General features: G+C 35.6%; 4 protein-coding genes across 6 annotated transcripts; 3 read left to right on the forward strand and 1 right to left on the reverse strand.

The window, feature by feature from the left end:
- Positions 1-1263: 1263 nt before the first annotated feature.
- On the forward strand, positions 1264-7067 carry vps29 (VPS29 retromer complex component). Its single transcript, NM_200037.2, is given in 4 exon segments — positions 1264-1369; positions 3530-3721; positions 3803-4038; positions 6641-7067. Coding segments are annotated over 4 exon segments (549 nt in total). The 5' UTR covers positions 1264-1366; the 3' UTR covers positions 6759-7067.
- On the reverse strand, positions 7068-20695 carry fam216a (family with sequence similarity 216 member A). Of its 2 annotated transcripts, XM_073934209.1 has the most exons (8): positions 20346-20695; positions 11517-11624; positions 11383-11408; positions 10601-10725; positions 10365-10491; positions 8961-9129; positions 8796-8878; positions 7074-7342 (listed from the first exon to the last, which is right to left on the reverse strand). In XM_073934209.1, exons 1-8 carry the CDS (start codon positions 20450-20452, stop codon positions 7218-7220), a joined length of 870 nt encoding a protein of 289 aa, XP_073790310.1. In that variant the 5' UTR covers positions 20453-20695; the 3' UTR covers positions 7074-7217.
- Positions 11721-19054, forward strand: gpn3 (GPN-loop GTPase 3). 2 transcript variants are annotated; one of them, XR_012396432.1, is made up of 8 exons: positions 11721-11902; positions 12125-12233; positions 14224-14391; positions 14481-14605; positions 16595-16710; positions 16829-17393; positions 18159-18624; positions 18831-19054. XR_012396432.1 is itself a non-coding variant. In NM_001007370.1 (8 exon segments), coding segments are annotated over 8 exon segments (858 nt in total). In that variant the 5' UTR covers positions 11728-11854; the 3' UTR covers positions 18897-19050.
- Positions 20396-25663, forward strand: arpc3 (actin related protein 2/3 complex, subunit 3). Its single transcript, NM_001002114.1, is given in 7 exon segments — positions 20396-20493; positions 20931-21030; positions 21174-21250; positions 23433-23501; positions 23576-23702; positions 23783-23877; positions 25402-25663. Coding segments are annotated over 7 exon segments (537 nt in total). The 5' UTR covers positions 20396-20487; the 3' UTR covers positions 25465-25663.
- Positions 25664-26295: the final 632 nt, after the last annotated feature.

Here is a 26295-nt window from a genome sequence, read left to right on the forward strand (position 1 = left end):
TTCAGGTGACATTGATAGCCTACAGATAAAAATATTTCTAATTACTGACCAATTAAAAAATAAATAATTTCTCATAATCAGCAAATCACCATATTAAAAATAGGAAAAAATTACAGTTTAACACCTTTGGACCCTGTGTCCACAATGGACACCACGTCAGCCCATTTTTGGGGTCCCTGAGCATTTTATCTGAGTGGACGATTGTCATCCAATCAAATGGTGGTAAGGCTCACCATGTTGTAATTTGAACAAAATACAATACACTGAGGAGCAGCGTGTAGACACAGACGTAAGCCACATTTACAATGTTTTTACAGATTTTTTTACGCGTTTGCCGATATTTCATAGATTCTATTTAAAAAGGAAAGATTACACATACTTTTTAAAGTTTAAAATCTTTTGTAACACCGCCAAGCTTAAAATTTTTTCAAATGTCTGTCTATTAGGATGGACGATGGGTTCAAAATATGTTACTGAAATGAAATCTCCAGCAATGCTGATTGAACTTTTTATATAAAAAGACTATATTGATGTACTAATTCATTGCTGAAACAATTTCATATGCGGGTATGGTCTTGAAGTTCTTGAAAACAAAGCAGATTAGAGATGAGTTATCAGTTATTAGAGATGAGTTATTAAAACTACTATGTTTAGAAATGTGTTGAAAAAATCTTCTCTCCATTAAACAAATATTGGGGGGAAAAATAAATAGGGGGCTATTAATTCTGACTTTAACTATATGCTTGAAAGGTGTTGAATTTTTATTATTATAATTTGGTCTCATTATAGGAGCCTCAAGAACTGTGAAAACATATTTTTTAGAAATGTAATTTGTTTTTAATTAGAGCATAATTCAGGTCTGTATGGGGTTAAAATGCATTTAAAAAACACTGGCAAATTTTTAAAGTGTATTTGTTGCCACATTGATGCTGTCATTTTTACATCATTACCACTTTCAAATTGTTCATTGTTGTTGTGCTTTTTACCTTTTATTTAGTACAAACATTGTTTCAAAAAGTACAATAAAATGGCCCATATAGATTGCGCTAATATGAATATGATGTAGGCCTATTGTTGGCTTAAAAGGAAACCTAAACTTATATAAACATAATAAATTGAATATTAAGAACAGAAATCATTTGTAAAAATTAAAAATATTTTTAGTAGCCTTTGTAAAAATTCGCCAGATGGCGCTGTGGTGCTTTTCACGGCTAAAATGTGTTGCCAGGTCACTTTTTTATAAGCAAATCTGTGCAGTTTCCCAGTTTACTTATTTCTCTTGCGGGATCTGGCAACATCGAGTTTCTGGCCTTACGAATCAACATCAGCTTCCTGAGGTCCGTTTCAAACACGCAGGTGGACAAAAATGGTATGCTTACAAAACAGGTTTCTTTATCGCCTTACACTAATACATGTTAGCTTCATTTTAAAACCGCACGTCGACTAGATGTTTGTGCCGCTTTCCCAAAAAGCTGGCATTTTTAGGCAGGGAGTCACATGACAGCAGCGAGCTAGCGCTGCCTCAGTGATTCAACCCGTTCACAACACTGTCGAATAATCAAGTTATTTCTCTTTTAACCGACTAAAATCAATGACAATAAAAGCGTATAACTTGCTATATGAATTAAAAATGCATTTTGGTGTTGTGGTGCTTATAATGCGTTAATAGCGAACGCAGAGTCCAGTATCAGAATGCTAGCTTACAGTGGCTAACATAAAACTGTTATTTCAGCGTGTTATATATGATAAGAATGCAAGTTTATAAAAGTAAAGTCAGTGTTGCAAAATATAAAACTAGATTATCTGGTAAGCACTTACTTTTTATTCACTTTGATATCAGTTTACTACATGTTATTTGTATATGAAGAGAAACAAAAATATTGTTCCAACGCATATAATATAACGTAAAATAGATCTTCTCATTGCTTCGTTGTCAGTGAAATGATTATAAAGTGATACTATGTTCTTGTGGGATGCCTCAGCAGCTTTTACACCAAGCTTCACACTAACTCCAAATGCCACCCATTCAACCACAATAAGCTAACATGTAACCTAATTTACGTTGAGTTTTCCTGTTGATATTGTTTATCCACTTTGTTTCATTTCCCTCCTGTATCACACCATCTTTCATCTTTTGAATGTTGTTTTTTTGTTGTTGTGATCATGCATCCCTTCCCTCACACCCTTCCTCACCCACTGTTCCCCCATCCTGACCTCTGCACCGTATTCAGGCTGGTCACAGAGTAAGTGCCTCTCGTGCTCATGCTTTTCTGATTTATAGAGTAGAGCTGCTTTTTTCTCTGGGCTGCTGGATCTAAAAGGATTCCTCTCACTCTGAGACTTGCTTTCTCTTTAGACTGCTTTGGGTTTATGTTTTTTTTTTTTTTTTGCATTGAAGAATAAAGGTAAAATGATTTGTCCCTGATCATAAAGCATCTAATTATAAACTTAAGAAATAAGATTTGCAGGATACCGCTCTATACATGGGGTCGCATTTAAAAAACTTTGCGTAGAGGAATTCCTCAAAGGGAATGTACGCTAGAATATATTTATTAATGATTATGGCTCGCTTATGACTGTTTAAATAGTGTTTACTTACAACTGCTGGCATTGTCCTGTCAAGTTAGTTTTATTATTAGAAGTCAACCTTTCGTTTGGGAAGTGGCATACCCCAATTTTGTCCATACTCAATGTACGTATGTGCTTATAAATGAGACCCCTTGTTGAAAATGGCATCCTGTTTTTGGTCTTAATGCAAAATTTGGGTAACTGAGTTAAACATATCACTTGTAGAGATTTAAAATGTTTTGTTTGGAACTGTTTACTAATGTAATGCATACTGTGTAGTATATGCTGAATAAAGCTGAAGTATGTAGTTTGTGTGCTACTTATAGAAACATGACCCAAGTCAAAGACTAAAATATTACGTAAAAGTATAATAGTTAAAAAATTTTCTCTCAGAATTGTGAGTTTGCATGGTGCAAAAAAAAAATAATTTAATGCAGTGTTTCTTGTACATTCTGAGACCCACTTTATCAATCCTTTATCAATCAGGCAGTGATTTTTAAAGAAAACAGACCTTAAACGTGCCGATGTTGTAACGGCATACAGTTCACCGGAAGAGTTTGACCCAGGTTACTGACAAATTAAAAGATATGAGCAGGAATGCAGTTAAAGTTTAAGATGTTAGTATGCTAGTCCAAACATATTGTTTTCAAGGTTAAGCTGGGTTTAGCGGAGTACGACAGATCTAATTTGTCAGAACGTTCTCATTCAGACTTTTTTAGTATTTCAGCAAGTTCAGCAGAGCTAACAGTTTTAGAAGCAGCTCTCTTGCTCAGCTTTGATTTGATTGCTGTCTGATAAAAATTCCCCTCTCATTCAAAATTATTGCATTCTGTTCTTGATTCCAAAATCAGATTTTATTCAGACAGCAATGCATTGCTTGCAGCTCCATTTGTCCTTTGTCCATGTGTCCAGCAACTAACTCTTAACAAATGAACTCTAACAAAATGTATTTTGCCAATAGCTGGTCCTCGTGTTAGGTGACCTGCACATTCCCCACCGATGCAACACCCTGCCTGCCAAATTCAAAAAATTGCTGGTGCCTGGCAAGATTCAGCACATCCTATGCACAGGAAACCTCTGTACGAAGGAGAGCTACGACTACCTGAAAACACTCGCCGGAGACGTCCACATCGTCAGAGGAGACTTTGACGAGGTTGACTTTTAGTTCCTATTTTTTGTTTGATTAAAGTTGTTGATGCACTCTTTTAATTCTCTACATTCTTCGCAATGACAGAACCTGAATTACCCGGAGCAGAAGGTTGTGACTGTGGGGCAGTTTAAAATCGGTTTGATCCACGGACACCAAGTGATCCCATGGGGAGACATGGCAAGCTTGGCACTGCTTCAAAGGCAGCTGGATGTTGATATCCTCATTTCTGGCCACACACACAAATTTGAGGCTTTCGAGAATGAGAATAAATTTTATATAAATCCTGGATCTGCAACAGGGGCCTATAGTGCACTGGAAAGGTATGACATTTTGGCACCTCTTGCATCTGGTATTATTACTGTGCGATTGACATGAGCATATACACTAGGAAAGCAATCATATCAAAGGCATTGTGCACTACCTTTGGAAGTTAACAAAAGTGGACAAGCTCAAAACCTTTTAGGTCTTATTACACTCATATTTAGCGGCGTCCACCAATGTTCAGGTTGATGAAAACACATCTTGATGGGTTAGTTCACCCAAAAATGAAAATGTTGTTATTAATTACTCACCCTCATGCCATTTCAATTCCCTGAGACCTTCAGTCATCTTTTCAACACAAATTAAGATATCTTAGATGAAATCCAAGCACTCTCTGATCCTCCACAGACAGCAATGGTCCAGAGACATTCAAAGTTCATAAATGGAACCAAAAACATTGTCAAAACAGTCCATGAGACGTTAGTGGTTCGACTGAACGTATACAAAGCTTAAAGAAATGTTTAGTTTGCCACAAAAACGGGGAAAAAAGACATCAGTGTGCATTTACTAGGTTTAGTATGACATATTTGCCATTAGAGTTAGAAGCACAGCAAATAAACATCACATTTAGAGGTGTGGACCTACACTGGTCTCATGGTTCAGTTCTGATTATCATGCCATCGATTTGGTTCAATTCAATATTATGGTGCATTGAAAATGCTTTCCATACATAGTTTTATATTTTACTTCACAGCACAAAAAAAAATCTTGTATTAAAATGTTTTATTTATAAATACATTTTATATGTATTTGTAATACAATTCTGTCCTTTTATACAAGCAGTTAGATATATGAACTGTACCTTTCATTTTGCCTGCTGAAAGAAAACACTCTTTGAATGCATCAAACAAAACTCAAGTACATGCACAGAATAACATGAACATTTAAAGCAAATAAACAAACTTAAATATTATTGCTTCTTAAGCGCTGTCGAGCGAGTTCTTACACCCCTATGATTGGTCACTCGCTCAATATAAAGAGCTGTGATTGGCTCTAACGCTCTGGTGCTGTTTACCGATGAGTGACTGATAAATGGCAGTGGGAAAGCTGTGGAGAAAACTCGCTTTGCAGACACGCTCTTGTCTGGGTCCACAAGTATCGCTATAACAGCCAAAAAGAGAGGAAAAGTTACTTCCCACCAGCAGGTTAAAGGTCCACAGTAAGAGAGAGAAATGTTTACAACTTTCATTTTCTCCATAGCAGTAAAATAGGGGCTTCTGCTGTAACCTCAGTGTCAGTGAAAGAATATCCAGCAAACTTTCACACAGTAAATTGTGCCCATTTTCTGCATTTTTGTAAAGTATTTGGAATGTTTTAATTACTTGCACTCACTTCCTTCGCTGTAGTAGGCTACTTGGGATGATGTTTCTTCTTTTACAGAGAAACGTCACTAGGGCATACACAAACAGGAGCATACAAACAAAGGAAGCACCATTTTTAAATGCACACCTAAGACATTACACCGTTCTAATATATACATATAATAACAAATTATGGTCGACCGAAGCTTAAACAAACCTAGTCGTCATCTTGATGAACAACCACAAGACCAAAAAAACGAAATCTGCCATGTCCTGTTGTTGATTTACGTGGCAGTTTGAGCAGTTTTACTTTCTCCAGAGAGCTTGCGATCGCTCACCGCTCTTCTATATTTGAAGTAACAAACTTCTTGAGCTGATGATAATAACTTGATTATAACATGATTATTGAAGTGCTTCTGGCATCCTTTCAGAAACTGACAAACGTGAGAGTGAATGGCAAAACAATGGAGAAGCCGGAAAAACAAAGGAGCAAATGATTCTTTCAGCAACCTAAAACATAAACAAACTGCCCTGTTCAAACATTATCATCACCTTTTGGACCATTACAAACTCGGAATGACCGAATTACTTTTTTTTTTTTTGTATAATTATTTTTTCGGGTTTTTCACCTTTTTATTTTTGATAGGACAGTAGAGAGAATAGACAGGAAAGCATGGGGAGCAGAGAGGGGAAGGATTGGTATAGGACCGTGAGGCGGAATTGATCTGTGTTGACGCACTAACCACTACACCACTGGCGCCGACGACCAAATTACTTTTTAAGTAGAGGTTACATGTGCTAGTGAAGATTAAAGATACAGGTGAGAGGTTTGCACTGACTGTGGGCTATATGTTGCGTGTTGTTTTTAAGCCCAAATAAGGACTTAAAAAAACAGCATTACATTGACATTTCCTCAAGTTAGACAACGCCTGAAACTTTCTGTCGTACACCACACCAAAACATACCCTTTTGGTAGTGGAAATGCAAGCCTGATAAAGGTGACAAATGTTGGAAAACCACTAAAGTTTTTGGTTCCTTTTCTGGACTTTACAAGTCTTGGCACCGTCTCTAGGGTCTCAGAGAGCTCTCGGATTTCATTTAAAATATCCTTATTTGTGTTCTGAAGATGAATAATTAGTATATTAGTTTGAATAAATTGAAGTAATTAATAACAGAATTTTAGTTTTTGGGGAAACTAAACTTATAATACCAGGTGTAAACAGGGCCTTAGATTTATCCTCTCCACATCATGTTTAATTATTTACACTGCATGTATGATGTGTGATTTTTCTCTTCACAGCAACATCACGCCATCATTTGTTTTGATGGACATTCAAGCATCCACAGTGGTAACGTATGTCTATCAACTTATTGGAGACGACGTCAAAGTCGAGAGAATCGAATACAAAAAGTCTTAAAGGGTGAAGATACTGTCCGCTGCCTTCTTTCAGGATGCTAATCATGTCATTCCCTCTCACCCGAATGTCACCATCATACAAATGCTGTATCATAACGTTACGCTATATTTTAATGTAATATATAATACTGTTTATATGTCACCAGGATGTCATCGCTTGTGGTTTCAGCAGATGGTTGTTTAAATGCAATAATGCTGCATTATTCGCATATTAGAGAGAATTAGTCTTATAAATATGTTTTGTGCCCTATTAATTTTTCAAGGCCTATGTTGAGTCATCTTTCATAAAATAAAACCCCACATCACATGAGCAGTGTAACTTTGTTTTATTTTTTTTATTTAAGAAAAACAAACACTTTTGACACTATTAAAATGACTGTTTTGAAATGTCTGGAACAGCTTTTTACTTGAAACTTGGATTGGTGTCATCTTTGGTATGTTTCTCATTTTCACATATCTGTTATAAAAGGAAGTCCTCGTCTTCGTCCGACAATTCATTGAAAGACAAGCCACTCATGTGACAAGCTAGATAAGAATCCATTTCTGTTGCCTTCCATTCAAAGTCAGCATCCAATGTCCGTGATCCTGGAAATTTAGGGGCATTTTGAGTAACATCAAATATAGCTACAACCTGATGTGTTTAATATATGAGGATCTTAAAGTATCCGGTCACACTTTACAATAAGGTTTCATTAATTAATGTTAGTTCATGTATTTTCTAACATGAACTACAATTGAACAATACTACTACAGCATTTATTAACGTAGTTCAACAGTTACCGATTCATTATTAAAATCAACATTCATTCTTGTTCGTTAAAAACTGTATTTTTATCAATTAACTTTAACAAAGATGAATAAATACTGTAATAAATAGATTGATCATTGTTTGTTTATTTTAGTAATCACATTCAATGTGCTGTATGTAAGTTTTTGACTCTTCTAAAGCATGAAAATACCATAATATGTTTGTAGATATTTAAGAAACATGCAAGGTGAACATTCTTGTTTATCTGAAAAACTATGCTAAAGTCAGTTAATCTGCTTTGAAAATGTGAGTTACGTGCCGGGACGTCTGTCTTCGTTTTGGTCACTTTAACCCATCCCAATGCCAGTGTAGCCTATTATATTTCAGCACCCCGAATTGCCGTGGTGGAACGCAGCGTATTTCATTCATTTCCTCAGGTGGACAGTAGCAGACTGCGAAATGAGACGCAGATTCGAGGTTCCACATGAGGTGGTTATTTATTAGCACATAATATAAATATTACAAACGTAAACATTAGGTAAACCGGTTACATTGTAACCCCATGTCCTAACAACATGCTATGTGATGAGATATGCTGTAATCAGCAATTGGGCTGTTTGCACCAGACAAAAAACGACAGAAATTTAAATACAGCCATTCAGAAACACAGAATAGTGCACTCACTGCACTCCATCGAAATGATAAGGTTTATAATCTAATTAATGCATATTAAACCTCTTTAACATTATTAAATGTACATGCGGAATCACTGATATTGGACTGATATAGTCACAGTTCCGAGGTTCCATTTCAAATGGTTTATTTTATTTTCAAGATCTGAGATGAACAATCTGCTGCTGCTTTCAGTAGTATGGCAGTAAATGTCATGTAAAATGCCATTTCAAACTCGCATTATTAGCATTTAACACTGAATAAAGCACATAAGGGGTGTACCTGAGGTGATCATTGTCTGTTTGTCCTGTTGTTAGCTGCAAGAAATAGATGCCGTTTCTAAAATATAATTTTCTGGTGTTGGTTAGAACAAAAACTCCTTTTAAAATGGAAAATGTTTCTTCTATCTCGTGTCGTTACTTTTATATGGAACACGACTTAAATCAGCCTTTAGGCTCTAGTCAGATTCGCTCCTGTTGATGTCTTCAATCTGGCAACCTGCGCGTACGTGTGTTTTGGTGTCAAACTTACATACTGCACCTATAACTTTAACTAATACAACCTTACTGTAGAGTGTTACCAAGAATAGTGTTTTTTGAACAATAAGGACAAACTTACCTCGTAAAGTAGTGTGGTTTGGAATGGTTGCCCTTCTCTTGTTGGACTGCACTGTCTTTGATTTCACAAATTCAGAAGACCTTCTGTGTAATAGTTAAATTTCAGAATTACAGGAATTACAGCTTAAGCATTTCCACATTATAGCTGGGAGAATGAATTTCTTACCTCTGATGATTGATGATTTTAGGTAAAATAGTTTTCTTTTCTTTCGATTTTTTTCCAATTCCTTTTGTCTTGATTGTCGATGTACTTTCAAGGTTTTCCATGTGTTCTATTTCCGGGACGCATGTTGATGTCTGCACTTTCACTTGTAGATTTGTATTCACTTCCGGCACTAAATATGGAGTAAAGAAATTAAAGTTATAATATAGACATTTTAATATTTAATTGTAATAGAATGCTACGGGAATAACCAGAAGACTAAAGGTGCATTCATTCCATGTCATAATTATGAAATTCCATCAGTAAAAAACATTCACATACTCCTAGATCTCTTATTCATATAACATCATATTCATATATTGGTCATAAAACTCATATTACAACTTGAGAATGACACTTGCAATTAATTTTGCCGCTATAGCCAGAGTTTTCCACAGATCCATCATTGAGTCTATTTGTTTACGTGTTAGTAAATTTCATATAATTGAGTTTTTAAATTAATTTCAGTAATAATTTTGACTAATGTGAAAATGTTCATTTGATTTATTTACAAAACAGTTTATAATAACTTTAGTAATAAAGAATACTTTCTGTCTTTTATTAGATATATGAGAGAGTTGCTTTGCTTACCAAATAAAGTGAATCTAATTGGATTTGCATTGTAAAAATTTAATAAAAGTTAAAAATGTATTATTTTTTTTTTCATATATTAAGTTTTTAGTTACTATACTCCCAAAATTATTCTGCATAAATCCGCAATTTTTTATAAAATTCTATGCAGAAATAGCAAAAACTGTTTGCAGATTCTGTCTGGCTCTACAAATGGCTAACTCTTTTAGTGCAATTGCTTTAGTGTGCACTTATTTGCCTAATGTTGCAGGCTAGCTAGCCTTACGGTGGCATTGCTAGAGCTGTGTTCACACCATGTTGTAATTACTCCAATTTTGAAATTACAAAACAATTATTACTAGTGTCCCAAATGATGCATTATATATTTAAAATATCCACTTAAACACTATATATTCGTACACTAGGCTCAACTGTAACAAATGACAAAAACAAGTGTAGTGTATGAACTTTAAAGGGTTGTTATTATTAAGTTTTAAACACACTATGCGCCATTTGTATCTAAAACAACACCTAGTTACCTAATTAACATAATTAGCTTTGAAGGTCATGTTTTTAATATAAGTCTATCCTGTGGAAGTGACATTGTGGACGAAATTTCAAGATGTTCACTACAGACATTATTTTACTCATAAGCTAAACAAAAAAAACAAGGTAAAACACCATAGCAAGTTCTTAAGAGAAGGAGGAATCTTGACTTCAATCTGAGTTTGGCACTATAACTTCCTTGCTAATGCAGGTTATATAAATAGCTTGCTCATTTTATGAGGTAAAGTTTACCTGTCTTGATACACCGGTGTAGAACATTCATGTAGTGTTGACATATTAGCTGGCGCATGTGCTCAGTGCTGTAGGCCTCTTCCATACGGTACAGAAAACGCTTCTGTCCGGGTGTCAAGATTGGATGCTGAAAACAAGACATTTGAACGTGAATTTGTGTTTATTACAGCTGCTGTATCTGATATTTATATTGCAATGCAAAATATAATATTTAAGCATTTATTTAAATGAAATACCTGTAAAAACGGTGCAGCAGTCATCGTCTTCTGAATATGAATAGTTTTAGTAGTCTGATCTTGTTCTGGTACATGAGCAGTTGCAGGTCTCTGTGTTTTATGTCCAAACACTGGGTTTCCTTTGCCTGGATAACGAAATCAACGTATAGAGAATAGAAATGAGAATGAAAGTAGTGCTAATGCTTTAATGGAATGTCACAGTTTATATGACAATACCTAATATAGTAATAACACGAGGTAGTGGTTTACACTCTTCAGTCTAGCTCAATTACTGTATGTCAGGGACTCTGGTTACTCTGACCAAATTATACAGGTGTAACGTTCACACAGATTAAGCGTGTGAAGGGAAACTCGGGTTACTAGAAAGATTAATGGCTGTTCTTTGAGTTTACATTCACTGTCCACGGTAATGCAGATGCCCATATGGGCTATGTATGGAACAAGTGTAAAAGGGCATTAAAACCAACAATTTTAGTGTAGCACAGCATGCAAAATAACGCATGAAAGTAATTAGAATTATGCTATTAAAGCATGTGAGTTTATAAGCTACAGTATTTTGTTATTAAATAAGAGGGGGCATTATTATTACTATTTATATAAATATAACTTTATAATTCTGATAATTTTAGAGCATTTTTAGAAATGTTCCCAATAAAAAAAGGTAAAAAAAAAAAAAAAAGGTTTCTGATAAATCTTCTGATACAAAACTTTGTAAAAACTAAAATGATAATTGGAATTAAATAGTTTACATGGATGGATGATTAAGCAATAATAAAACTTACCATCTTGCACATTGAGACCAGATAGCCTGTCAACACATTTTATAATAAGAAACACGTAATTTATTTAAGAAATATATTATTTTAAAAAACAACACAAAGTAATTGGTATAGCCTAGTGAAATTACATTTCTTACCTTGAAGGCAAAGACGATCTTTTGTGGTACAGACGGTTTTTGTCGCTGATATTTTCGGTGAATTTCACGTGCTTTTGCATGCCTGGCGCGTTACCTGAACTGCGAGACCTGTAGAATATTCACAAGTGAAATTAGACAACCTGTAATCCCATCCGAAAGTGCGCGTGCGTTGTTTCCAGTGTTTGACCTCAGCGGGCTTCCGTAGGCGACTGAAAAACAGCATGGCAGCCCTAGAGCTTGCGTTTTGTACACATTACGGTAGCAAGTAACGTTTTTTTCTGTGAAACAACTAAAGACGAAATAATAATTGTAGTACAGTTGGAGCTGGAGAACTGACAATGCCTCGCTACGCGCAGCTCGTGATGGGTCCTGCCGGAAGTGGAAAGGTAATTAAGCACATTATGCAACTGGTTAAGCTAAATTACTACTAACGTTAATAGATTCCTATGATTGTAATTTTAGTTTGTTATCAACTGTATATACGTGTTTAAGTATTAAATGCTAAACATTAGTGTGGTCTGCATTGCTCATGATAAAGTAAAATTTTTCAAACAGTAACACGTCGTTATTTTCTTCATGGTACATTTACATTGTCTTTTTTTTTCAAGAGTACATACTGTGCCACAATGTTAGAGCATTGCCAGGCCCTCAACCGATCTGTACAGGTGGTGAATCTGGATCCAGCCGCAGAGCATTTCGAGTATCCTGTCATGGCAGGTGAGGAGTCAATAGATAAACAAACTGGCCATTATATATTGTAGTAGGGTACAGTGCAGTTCTGTTTTAGGATCACAACAATCCATTTCAGTGAGGTTTTTTTTTTCTTTCCTTTCAGTCTTTGTGTACATTATAATGCTTCCTCTGCAATTATGACTGATACATTTTACCATAATTGCTTAAAATAAAATCTAGTATGATCACTTATTTTTCTGTAAACATATTATAAGATTTCATCAATAAGTATATAAATTAAATATTAAAATACTAAGTTTGTCATTTTTAAAATTTAATAAAAATTCAGTTTCAGCATTTCCCATGTTTATTTTACTAGCGCACATTATAATTTTTAAAATATAACAATTAATGCATGAAAGTTAATCCACTGCAAAAATCATATTGGTAATCTTCAGTTAAAGTCTGTCTATCAGGCCCGTATCCAGCCTGGTGAAAGCGGTGGGTTTTTTTTCCCAAAAAGTAGATCTTTTTCCAGTTATTTGCCTCATTTTCCATTTCATTATTAGATTTCAATGCTCCATTTAGTGACATTTTAAACATTAATTTTAGCTGAATTAGCTTGTCGGAGGGTCATCATAACCACACTTTTTGATGTGCCAAAAATATTTCCTAAGTATTTCGAATAAAGAAATTTGACAAATATTTATTTTTAAAATACCAATTTATTACATCATATATCATTTTAAAAAGTTTCAAATCAAAAACTGTAACCTATTATAGTTTAATAGGCTAATAACAAACTGGCCAGCACATTCCTCAGTCAGAAATTGGCCATAATAATAATAATATAGAGCTTCTGAATTTTTCGCTGATGTTCCCTGCTCAACTATTACTCTATTAGCTCATTCCAACAAGGTGTCCAACGAGACTCTGCTGCGTTACCGCGTCAGCTCAACTCTCCCATCCTTTTTTTATCTTTTGTTATTCTGGATTCCGGAGGACAAACTTGCAAATAACACCGCTTTTCTCCAGTCTACCTCCGATAGGAGCACCTCCAATTCACATTCTGTTCAAAGTTTCTCTTTTGCTTGCTTTTGCCATTGCTTCTTCATTTGGTTTTGCCAAAGTAGAGTCATTAGCATATTCATAAGGGGAGGAGGCAGGGAGGGGTTTTGCGCTCGTGCATGTTTCGCTCAGTTTCACGTTCATTCGGATGTGCAAAGAGAATATGCGTGTGATTCGGCGTACACAGTGTTTCATACATCTGAATTTTGTACTGCGTACGCACATTTACAGCTTTTTGCGTACGCAATGTTTTAGTACGATTTCAACGCAAGTCTTCGTACATGAGGCCCCAGAATTCACCTCTGACGTCTACAGACATTGTTTTGACTTCCAGTAATGATGTCAAATCTTGTTAATATTTGGCTGATTTTAGGCTGTGTTGGTAAGTGACAAAAATCCAACGTCTGATAGATGTCATAGTGGTATCGTCCACACAACGTCAAGGTGTAACATGATTAGAGATTGATATTTGGTTGATTTGAGTTTGAACATTGACATCAGCCTGACGTTGGGTTCTGATTTTAACCCGATATTCGTTTCCACACAAAATTTAACATCCTCACGCCCCCACCTGCAGAGGTGGGTCTTCATTTTCTTCTGCATTTGACAGCCGCATTTCAGTTTGACAGCTTGAGCTACAATATCCTAACCACATCCCTCCTACCATTAGTTTCCTTTGAGGGAATAATGCGCAAAAATAAAGCTCCACCCATACTCAATATTTCATTTCAATTGAAAGTACATCAACATAATGAAATAAAATTCTCTGTAACTTCTGATTTATGCAGACTTTAACTTCAAAAGAACAACCTAGACACAAAACGAGAGAGATTACATTTAAAGCATGTATTTTTTGTCCCTAAAGAATCCCCCTTTAGCCAGAAAATGAAGTCTACTAAGTGCCTTCTCAGTAAGTTTTACATTTTTAAAGGCATTCAGTATTTTGTTACGATCTCCCCATATACAGATATACGAGAACTGATCCAGGTAGATGACGTTATGGAGGATGACTCACTGAGATTTGGCCCCAATGGAGGACTGATCTTCTGTATGGAGTACTTCTCCAACAACTTTGACTGGCTGGAGGAGAGTCTCGGTCACGTGGAGGATGACTATATACTGTTTGATTGCCCTGGTAAGTTGTGATAAACCAGATGTACTGTTGATGTACATACTGTTGGTGATTATGATGGTGCGATACAGATTGTGTTCTCTTGACTGCAGGTCAGATCGAGCTCTACACTCATCTGCCTGTTATGAAGCAGCTGGTGGAGCAACTGCAGCAATGGGAGTTTCGTGTGTGCGGCGTCTTTCTGGTTGACTCACAGTTTATGGTTGAGACGTTTAAGGTACTGCTTGGTACACAGCAATAATAACAATTGATGTCTTGTTTTTCTATAAAAAATACATTTAAAGAGGTGGGTCATCCAAAAGCGAAAATTCAGTGATCATTTATGCAGAGTTCAGACTGCATGAATTTCAAAGTAGTCATGTCACAGATGTTTTCACACTGCATGATTATCTGGGGTAGCATTTTGTTACTGCTTTGTTTACACTGCAAGATGGATCGGTGACAGGGGGGTTCACATTGCATGACTTTACAATAGCAAAAATCGCCAACAACTTTGTCTCGGTTTACTACATCTCACATATAAACACGCGAGAAGTGACATGGAAACAACGCAAAGTCACATAGTATATGTTTTGTTATTAACTACATAATGAGAAAGAAGCCTTTAGTAGGGTAAAATATGTACTTGTGTTGCTCACCTGACCTTTGTAGGGAATTAGCTATTTTCGACTCGGTTGTGGTATTGCTCAGATGACACGTCAGACATGGGTGCTTCTGCCAAATTTCCACAATTTTTCCCTCTATTTCTTAGATCCAGACTGAAAAGAAGCCCTTTTAACTTCCCCAAACTCCTGCTGGCCTTCAGATACCCATACTAGTGGATGCTGCTTTCTCATTAGCCCCTTTCACACATACAGACCTTTCCGGAAAATTGCCGGCAATTTTCCGGAAACCTTGTATGTGTGAACAGGTCCTTTTTAAAAATACCGGTAAATTCGTTCTGGCTATTTTCCGGAAAGAGAAGTTGTAACATTACCGGCAATTTGCCGGAATGCTGCGCTGTGTGAATGCAGAAGGAAGATTACCGTAATAAGCGCGTGCACGTCTAGAACGTGCTGACGTGAGACGTCTGCTTTAGCCAATCACAACAGTCAGACGCATTTACGTCCGCGCGGTTTGTGAGAATAAAAACCTTTGAATATTTTTCCAGACACATTTAGCTGCTAGAAGTTAGTCAGGTCACGTTTATATGTTCTTCTTAATGCCAACTGTGTAAATAATCATCGATGAGATGCTTATGATAAGCCGTTGTTTGTTTACCTTTAAGCTTTGCGTGCGCCTTTGAAACAGCCTGTGAGCGCCTGCACACGCACATATTATGAACATCTCGACATGAGAAAGTGATCCTGCGAAAGTTGTTCACAATATTGATCATCCACAGAGTTTGTAATTTAGTCAAATGTTTACAAATACAAGCGCAGCCGTTTAAAGCTCATTTGTGGTGAATGATGTCAGAATTTACCGGTATTTTGGAATGGATGTGTGAATGCTCTTTTCCGGAAAATTTCCGTAACGTCCTCGCCTGTGTGAACAGCGCTTTTTTGAATATACCGGTAAAGTCGTTCCGGAAATTTTCCAGATATTTACCGGTATCACTGTGTGAAAGGGGCTATTGGCTGTAGGTAATCGCCGCTGTTATTTTCAGTCAGAACTCATTTCACTTGACATGATTTTGAATCTCTGACAGCTCCAAATATGTAGCATGCCAAATATCTCACGGGTGTCTGCGACTCGTTTGCGATTCTCTCAGATCTAGTCTTTGATTTCACTCTGTGTGACTGTTACTGTAACGAGCACCGAGTTGTCTGCGATTTCGCAAAACCTGTCCGCGGGGCAAAAATCTTTTAGTCTGAACTCGGCATAACTCGTCCTTCACTTGTTCTTCTGTTGAATGCAAAGGAAGATATTCTGAAGAACATTGGAAAAAAGCAACCACTATGGATGTTATTGGCTGCGTTTTTCCAACATTCTTCAGAATATCTTGTTTTGTGTCCAACAGAAGTATTACTAAAAGTTTACAACCACTTGAGTGTCAGTAAATGGTGAGGAAATATTCACTTTTTGGGTAGACTATCCTTTTAAGTATTCTATTTATGTAAAGTGGTAAGAAAGTCTGTCGTCAAGTGTGGCTTGGATTTTTACAGTGGTTTGAGAAACCTACTAAAATTCTGAAAACCTAAATTTGATAATTGTTGTAATTTCCAAGTTTATCTCTGGAGTTATGGCTGCTTTGAGTGCCATGGTGATGCTAGAAATCCCACAAGTCAACATAATGACGAAAATGGATCTACTCAGTCCAAAGGCCAAGAAGGAAATAGAAAAGTATGTTTTAAGCAATTCATATCATTTTCGTTTAACCAAAATTTAGATGAATTGTTAATGTCATGACTGTGTGTGTGTGTGTGTGTGTGTGTGTGTGTGTGCGCGTGTTTTTTTTAAGGTATCTGGACCCAGATATGTACTCAATGATGGAGGACAATTCTGTTGCTTTGAGAAGCAAGAAATTCAGCAAGTTAACCAAGGCCATATGTGGTTTGGTAAGTTATAGTTGCAAGGATTTTGCTTAACATTGAAGCATGAATAATAAAAAAGTGGTATTTCTAAAATCGGGTACACCTTTTATGTGTAAACAAGTGAAAAAGCTAAATACAGTATATGCTCATCATATGAGGGTACTGTCAGTATAGTATATAGACTATACTCATTGAATATATAATTGAATATTTAAAATATTATCTTTATTATGTTACTTAGTTTATTACTAGTATAGAATTACTGTCAAATTACAACACTACAGGATTATAATTGTTGAAATGCTTAAAAGAAAAACAGCATTTTGTTTTTATTCAGTCACTGCCTTCATGCTGTTTGATGATTACATAACCATATAACATTCACATTTAGTCATATACCAGATGATTTTGTCCAAAGCGACTTAAAATTGAGGAGACATTCAGCGATTCAACAAGAAGAGGCAATACACAGAAGAAGTGAAAATTATACAAGTAACAAAAGCCCCTTTCACACAGTGATACCGGTAAATTTCTGGAAAATTTCCGGAACGACTTTACCGGTATATTCAAAAAAGCGCTGTTCACACAGGCGAGGATGTTACGGAAATTTTCCGGAAAAGAGCATTCACACATCCATTCCAAAATACCGGTAAATTCTGACATCATTCACCACAAATGAGCTTTAAACGGCTGCGCTTGTATTTGTAAACATTTGACTAAATTACAAACTCTGTGGATGATCAATATTGTGAACAACTTTCGCAGGATCACTTTCTCATGTCGAGATGTTCATAATATGTGCGTGTGCAGGCACTCATAGGCGCACGCAAAGCTTGAAGGTAAACAAACAACGGCTTATCATAAGCATCTCATCGATGATTATTTACACAGTTGGCATTAAGAAGAACATATAAACGTGACCTGACTAACTTCTAGCAGCTAAATGTGTTTGGAAAAATATTTGAAGGCTTTTATTCTCACAAACCGCGCGGACGTAAATGCGTCTGACTGTTGTGATTGGCTAAAGCAGACGTCTCACGTCAGCACGTTCTAGACGTGCACGCGCTTATTACGGGAATCTTCCTTCTGCATTCACACAGCGCAGCATTCCGGCAAATTGCCGGTAATGTTACAACTTCTCTTGCCGGAAAATAGCCAGAACGAATTTACCGGTATTTTCAAAAAGGACCTGTTCACACATACAACCTTTCCTGAAAATTGCCGGTAATTTTCCGGAAAGGTCTGTATGTGTGAAAGGGGCTAATGTTACAAGGGAGTTTTCTTTTTTTGTTTGTTTGTTTTTTTAAATGTGGTGTCATTGTAAGACAGTGTCTGGTGCAAATGTGCAAAACTGATGCAAGTGTCTGTTAAAGTGTCAGAAAGATGAAGAGTGTTTTTTTTTTCTATGGGTGGTTTGTCAAGCCCACTCGCCTAGAAGAGGGACACTCAGAATTGAAATTGTTGAGTGGTGTGAATAAATTGAATTATAAATTTATCAAATGAATCTTTCAGCCCTAGCATTGTCATACTTTCAAGTTATTTTTATAGTTTGCAAGCACAAAATAAATAGTTGAAATGGCACTGTTTCCTTCAGATTGATGACTACAGTATGGTTCGCTTCCTGCCCTTCGATCGCACTGATGAGGAGGGCATCAACATTGTCCTGCAGCACATTGATTTCTCCATACAGTATGGGGAAGACCTGGAGGTCAAAGAGCCCAAGGTTTGTGCATAACGTTGTTGCCAAATGCTGAGAATGGATGTTTGGTTTGAAGAGATATTTGATTACATGTATTGATGTGGTAAAATCAGAGCTGTAAGCAGCAGACCAATCACAATAGGCTGATCCATGTGACAATTCAGTTGTTTAATCAAATCTCAACCAAAATACTCATATAAAATGCTTAAGTGTTTTCCTTTTTTTCCTAGGAAGTAGATGAGGAACCCAGCAATTCCAATTTTGATGCGTTCTTCCAAGACACAGCAGATTCTTGAGCTAAGAGCCAGTTCACACTTAGTTTCTTTATATTTTGTCATGATTTCATTGTTTGAAGGATGAAACAATAACCTGTGCTATGCAGAGTTTTATCAAATATTGTTCATTTTTAGAACTGTATATTTATTTTTGCAATAAAAAATATGGAAATTTCAAATGTGTTTTATTTTGCTCAAAATCTTCTTGTTACATTTTATCTTTGAAGTGTAACAACTTTAGAGATCTTTTCAATACTATAGTATTGTTACAATATAGTTAAAACTATAGTATTTGAAGATTAAACCAGTGGGTAAAACTAAATGGTAATTAAAAAGCACCTTGGTTTCTAAACTTTTACAGGAAATAAAGCCATGGTTTGTTTTGGTAACAGAAGACATTGATAGTGACGTTCCTTAAATTTCCAGAATAGTGGTTGATCTTGGTTATTTATTCAGTGGCTGTTAAACTTTTATATTGAACCTTCCAGTCTTGAATATTTGATTTGAACCTTGTTAATAGGAGGTAGGAATAGTTCACGCATCATTTACTCATCCTCCTTTTGTTGCAAACCTATTTGAGTTACTTTCTTCTGTTGAACACAAAAATAAAAGATATTTTAAAGAATGTTGGAAACCCTGAACACTGGAACACTGACCTCATTTCTGGGTGAACATTTTATTAATTGATAGTTTACCCAAAAATGAACATTGTCATCAATTACTCACCCTATACTTGTTTCAAACCTTTGAGTTTATTTCTTGTGTTGAACACAGGAAAATTCATTTATTTTCCTTCGGCTTATACCCTTTGTTGGTCATTGGTTACCACAGCGGATTGAACCACCAACTTATTCAGCATATGTTTTACACAATGAAAGCCCTTCCAGCTGCAACCCACTACTGGGAAGCACCCATATACTCATTCACACACATACACTACATCCAATTTAGTTTATTAAATTCACCTATAGTGTTTAGACAGTGATGGGGAACCAGCGCACCCGAAGGAAATCTACGCCAACACAGGGAGAACATGCAAACTCCACACAGAAATGCCAACTCCCAGCCGGGACTCGAACCAGCACCCTTCTTGCTTTGAGGCAAGAGTGCTAACCACTGAGCACTTTTTTTCCCTGTGGATGTCAATGTTTACAAGTTTTAATTTTTCTTCAAAATGTCCTTTAGTGTTAAACGAAAGAAACTCAAAGGTTTGGAACGACTTGAGGGCGAGTAAATATAATTTTTTGTGTGAACTAAATCAAATCAAATCACTTTTATTGTCACATCTGCAGCAGCATCATCTATGGTGAGTGAAAAGCTTAACTAACCCTTTAAATCTAAAATACTAAAACTGTGTAATCTTTTCGACTGTCGTGAGGTGAAAATACTTTGCGCATGGAACGTTTTTTGAATATTCAATGGATATTTTACTGGATAATCTCTGGGGGAAAGAGAGACTGTAACCGTTACCTTTGGCGCCCTCCAGTGGTTTTGGCGAGATATTGTACTGGAAACTTCCTGTATCGGTGAAGGGTGGGACAGGCGGAAGCGACGGCTTGCAGCGCTGACATATTCATTTCTGCCTGCTAGGTTTGGGACATATTGTACCAAAATGCCGGTAAGAAATATTCACACATAACGATTTACACCACGAGCGCCATTGTTTGCTTTATAGGCGGTTGTGCCACGTTATACGTTAGAGCAGCGGGGAGCTAGAAAATATTTAGCTCTATTAGCCGAAGAGCTAATGTAAAAATCATGATACTCTCATCGTTTTTCCACAAATTTGACAGTTTTACGAATTTATTTATTTATTACATGTTTGAGTTTATCAAATGATCCCAAATATAAACATAGAAGTGTCAGAAAATGCGTTGTTTAAAACAGAATTGGTGAATCAGGTAATGTTGCAAACAACTGGATTTCCTCACTTAAATTAACGTTGTGATTTTTTTCTGTAAATATTAGTCCTTTTTAAAACAAATGTTTGCTCCGTCATATTGAAAAAAAAACATTATTAGTCTTGCGTTTTATGTCATCTTTCACTCTTTTTAGGCTTATCACTCAGCCCTGATGGATGCAGACACCAAACTGGTGGGCAATATGGCATTACTGCCCCTCAAAACACAGTTTAAGGGTCCTGCTGCTAGAGAAAGTAAGACAGGATTTACTTTTGTACTATTTAGGATCTAACAGTTAACTTACTTTGAGATATGAGATGTGTTTAACTCTACCTTAAATGGTCATTAGTAAAGAGTGTCTGACAAACCAGATTTCCTTCCTGTTTTTTATTACCAGCTAAAGACACAGACATCATTGATGAGGCCATTTACTACTTCAAAGCCAATGTTTTCTTCAAGAACTATGAAATAAAGGTAAGGAGCAAATGACCGTGCTGGAAGCGTGAAGGAGCCTGAAAAATGTACTTGCGTGCCTTAACCTGCATTCATAGTTCTGCGCTCAGAGAAGAATTAATATTCACTTTGTATTCGAATTTAAAGGCATGGTTCTCTCAATAATGAAAATTTACTCACCCTCAAGTGTTTCCAAACCTTTATGAGTTTCTTGCATATTTAAGAAGATATTTTGAAGAACAATGTAACCATTGACTTCAAAAGGAGACACAAATTCTATAAGAGTCAACAGGCCCGTAGCCAGCCTGGTGAAAGGGGGGGGGGGGGTCTTTTTTACAAAATGTGGACCTTTTTGATGTTATTCGCCTTACGTTCTATTTAATTCAGTGACATTTTAAGCCCTAGTTTTAGCTAGATTGTTGGGTGGTCATCCTAACCACACTTTTTGATGTACCAAAATATTTTCTAAAGATTTACAATACTGAAATAAATACTGAATAAAGAATACTTATCTTTAAAATACAAATGTATTACATTAGAACAAAAAAATAGGAATCTGTTGAAGTTTTAAATTAAAAACTAGTCTATTGTCATTTGTTAGGCAAATAACAAACTGACCAGTACATTCAACTTTGCTCTGTCAGAAATTTAAAATTATTATTATTTTAAATAATTAAAAATTTAAACAGTAATTACATTTTTGTTTTAAGAATAAGGTCCCAGATTTAGAATAAAAGTTACTGAAATGTTTTCTCTATTTAACAATACAGTAGCAAAATATGAGTTCACATACATTAGATTGCATGTTTTCTTGCATAGATGGATGTTGGAATCATGAAAAATAAATGTTTGCATTGACCAAATAGATTAGCTGAAGTCACACGATGTGATGGCCAGCAGAGCGTTCTGCTTGATCTTAAAGCTTTTCGATGGGTTATTTTTACTATTTATGATGACATAGCAGTCAAAATAGGACAAACAAGCCTAAGCCTATGTAGCAAATTGTGGACCTTTGTCAGTGGGTCTTTCGAACCTACTTTTTTTTTTTTTTTTTAATCTATATCCTCTTTTGTAAGAAAGTAAGTCAAACAGGTTTTGAACTAGTGAAGGGAGAGCAAATGATGGCATTATTTTACGTTTTGGGTGAACTATCCCTTTAAACTGTGTACCTATAAACTGTATGTATGCACATATTATTTACTTCAGTTTATATCAGATTTTGAATTTGTTGGATTTTTGATTGAAAGGGATGGCTCTGTGATAGGTTGCACATCCTCATAAGGGCTCAGCATTAAGCCTTGATGTCTATGTTGGTCACTAAACGGAAATGAAAAAGATATTTTAGTTGATCTTTAATTTGATTTCCAAGGCAGTGTTTTCATTTATAAAGGCCATTTTCCCCTAACTGTATTAAATGTGTGCTTCATTTTAACACAATAAGACATTGTCAGGCTGTTACCAGTTTGAGCATCAAAAACAGTCATCTGTCCACTGGCATTTAGATCTGTTTACACAGACAATAATAAAGCTCAAGTGCATGAATGCATCTACATTGCAAAGTTACTACTTCAGATATGTTATGTTTTTAAACCCTTTTAATGCGCAAGTTTTGAAAAGCTACATTCCATGCACTTGTTGTAAAAAAAATTCTGTCTTTTATGTTTACTTTTTAAAAAAATTATTGGTGACAAAATAAAGTAAAAAAAAAAAGCATAATTAGCAGTTTTGTGTCTAAAAATGCCATGTATTCTAAATCTAAATCTCTATAAGTGTCGTGTGTAAAAGTCATGTAATATCTACTTTTGTCATGTCATATATTTATAATACACATACATACATACATACATACATACATACATACATGCATGCATACATGCATGCATACATACATACATGCATGCATACATACATACATGCATACATACATACTTTCACTTTCACTAAAACATTCCTATACAAGCAGTGAAGTAAAGCCCTGCTCACCTCAAATTAAACATGAATATTAAATTTGAATAATGTTGCTAACCCAAAATATACAACGGAGGTCAATTAAAATCTCGTTCGCTTTACTAAAGGAAGAAATTCAAACAGGTTTGGAGTAAACTGTAATGAATAATCATGACTGGGAAATGTACATTTTGTGTGAACTGTCCTTTAAATGTTAAAGATTTTGTATTAAAATATTATTTTTAACTTGCTTTAGAATGAGGCTGATCGAACCTTGATCTACATCACTCTTTACATCTCTGAATGTCTCAAGAAACTCCAAAAGGTAATGAAAGATTCATACTCTAATAGGTAATGCTTCATACATATCTAACCTTCAATAATATGAATGCTTTACAGTGCAGTTCACGGGGCCAAGGAGAGAAGGAGATGTACACGCTGGGCATTACCAACTTCCCCATTCCCGGAGAGCCTGGTTTCCCTCTCAACGCCATGTATGCTAAACCCTCCAGCAAGCAGGAGGAAGGTATGGAGCAATAAATGATGGGTTTATTCAAAAGGGATATTTCTGGACTGATTTAATACTGTATTTTTTTCTCTTGACAGAAAACATGAGAGCTTACCTGCAACAAATCCGCCAGGAGACCGGACTGAGACTGTGTGACAGAGTGTTCGACCCTCAGACAGACAAACCAAGCAAGGTGAATTTAATCGGCAGAGTATCCGTGGGTTTTTAAAATGTCTTAAATGTCAAAAGCTAAATTTTAGGCCTTAACAAGTCTTAAATCTACTGAAATGTTGTGTTGTAGGTCTTAAATATTTTGAATTTTAACAAAATTTGTCATGTATAGTTACCCAATCTGGCCATTACCATCCATAGAATGACCAACAATCCATATCAATAAAATGTTTCACTTTTATTTAAAAATTGCATTTAATTACTTTCCTTACAGTAATATTTGCTTAAAAGCTCTCCATTTATTTACTTTTGAGGTTACTGACCTGGCCTATATTTTTATTATTAATATTAAATGTATTAAATTGTAATAATTTTTTAAGGCAAGTGAATGTTTTTTCTAACTGCGATATTCGGGGGGAAATGTCTTTAGCATTTAGCTCTGTATAAGTCTAACATTTTACTCATAATGTTCTTAAAAATGTCTTAAAGTTAACTCAGTGAAACCTGCAGAAACCCTGAATTAAATATTAATTCATCAATTTATCTGGCAAGACTAAAGGATTTTTTGCTGTTATCTTGCATTGGGACGTTTTTTTAAATGACAGTGAAGGAAAAATGTGCTTCAAAGTAGTTACTGTAATGCAAACAAGAAGAACCGAGGGAAAAAAGTCAAGGAAAGATTGCTTAAGGCACATTTTTTTTACTTTTTAAGGTCACATTCCTTTTCATGATAGTTAAAACATTTGTCTACAAGTGTTTTTTTAATGACAATTAAACCAATTTTTCTTTTCAGATTATACTGTAAAATAGAACTTCTGAACATTTATATTTGTATTGTGACTAAAGCTGCGTGTGGCTCTCAAACGAACTCTCTGCCACAAACTGAATATTATTTACAACTTTATTACCTGTTTTTCACAGCCTATGCAGGTTCTGTTCACTAAAGTAGACGTGCGCGCGTCTATCATTTAAGTAGCAATGAGGTAACAGCTCACGGTCAGCAGCTCACGTCACTTGTGATTTCCCGGCCGCAAATACAGTATTATATGAAGACAAAAATGACATTTTTAGGTGAATTGTACCTTATAAATACAGTATGTGACTCTTTTAATATCATTTGGAGGTGTCCATGTTGCTGAGCAACCCATGTGAAACAATGAAAAGACTCGTGCAGCCGCTTTTGCTTCTTTTCTGAACTTGAAAATATGACAGCAGCAGTTGGCAGAATCATAGAAATGCTGGATTAAGATCGTCTAGTGGGTCGAATCGAGATCGCAATCTTTTTTCAATTAATTGTGTATTCAGCTATTATTTTCTCAAACACATTTCTAAAGTCATTATTATAATGTTCAACCTGTATAATTGTTCAAGAAAGTTTTGCATTATATGGAAACATTTTAAATAAAATTGAAACATTTTATTAAATTGTACTACATTGTACACTGTAGAATATATGTTCCCTGAAATACTCACACCAAAATTCACAAAAACATTTTGACAAACAGTGATTATTTAATAACACTTTCTCCTTTTTTTTTATCTACAGTGGTGGGTGTGTTTTGTAAAGAAACAGTTCATGAACAAAAGTCTGTCTGCACCGGGCCAGTAAGAACCTACTCAGGATCTCAGTTGGTACCTCTGTGCGGGATGTGGATGGATATTTTTTTTGTCTGTCTGTTTTCTTTAATGTTTATGCAAACCTGTTTACCCTTATTCAGATTTTGTACTGGTTATATCAAGTGTATTTGATTTCTGGTCTGTCATGTAAAACAGCAGATGATCAAATAAAAGTCTATTGAAGAGAAACAGTATTATTATTAGCGTCTAAAGACACATCAGTTTTCTGAATTAGCTTTTAATATTATATTTTCAGTATTGTAGCCATACAGTATGTGGGTCAAAGATGTAAAAAGCTTTTATGAGTTTCTATTTCAGTTGGTTTCCAAGACAACATTTTCTCATCTGATATACAAGACAAATTTATTTATGTAGCACATTTCATACACGATGGTAATTCAAAGTACTTCACATAACCAGGAATAAAAGAAACAGGTATAAGAAAATAAAAACAACAAAGAATAAAAATAGATTAAAATGTGTTGAAAGTCTCAAACGAATGAAAAAGAAAAGAAAGACACAATAGTGTGATCTGTTGAACGAAGCACAGGGCTCATTCAGTAAAGGCACAGCTAAACGGATGTGTTTTGAGTCTTGAGTAGAACGTGCCTAATGTTGGAGCACATCTGATCATTTCTGGAAGCTGATTTCAGCAGCTGAAGGCAGATTCACCCTGCTTTGACTGAACCCTTGGAATTTCTAGTTTATTTTATCCTAGAGATCTGAGTGATCTGTTTGGTTTGTATTCAGTGAGCCGAGTACTGAGGTCCTAGGCCCATTAAATGATTTATAGACAAGCAATAGTATTATAAAATCTATTCTG

The sequence above is a fragment of the Danio rerio genome, chromosome 21, assembly GCF_049306965.1.
Source record: "Danio rerio strain Tuebingen ecotype United States chromosome 21, GRCz12tu, whole genome shotgun sequence".
Classification (NCBI taxonomy): Eukaryota; Metazoa; Chordata; class Actinopteri; order Cypriniformes; family Danionidae; genus Danio; species Danio rerio.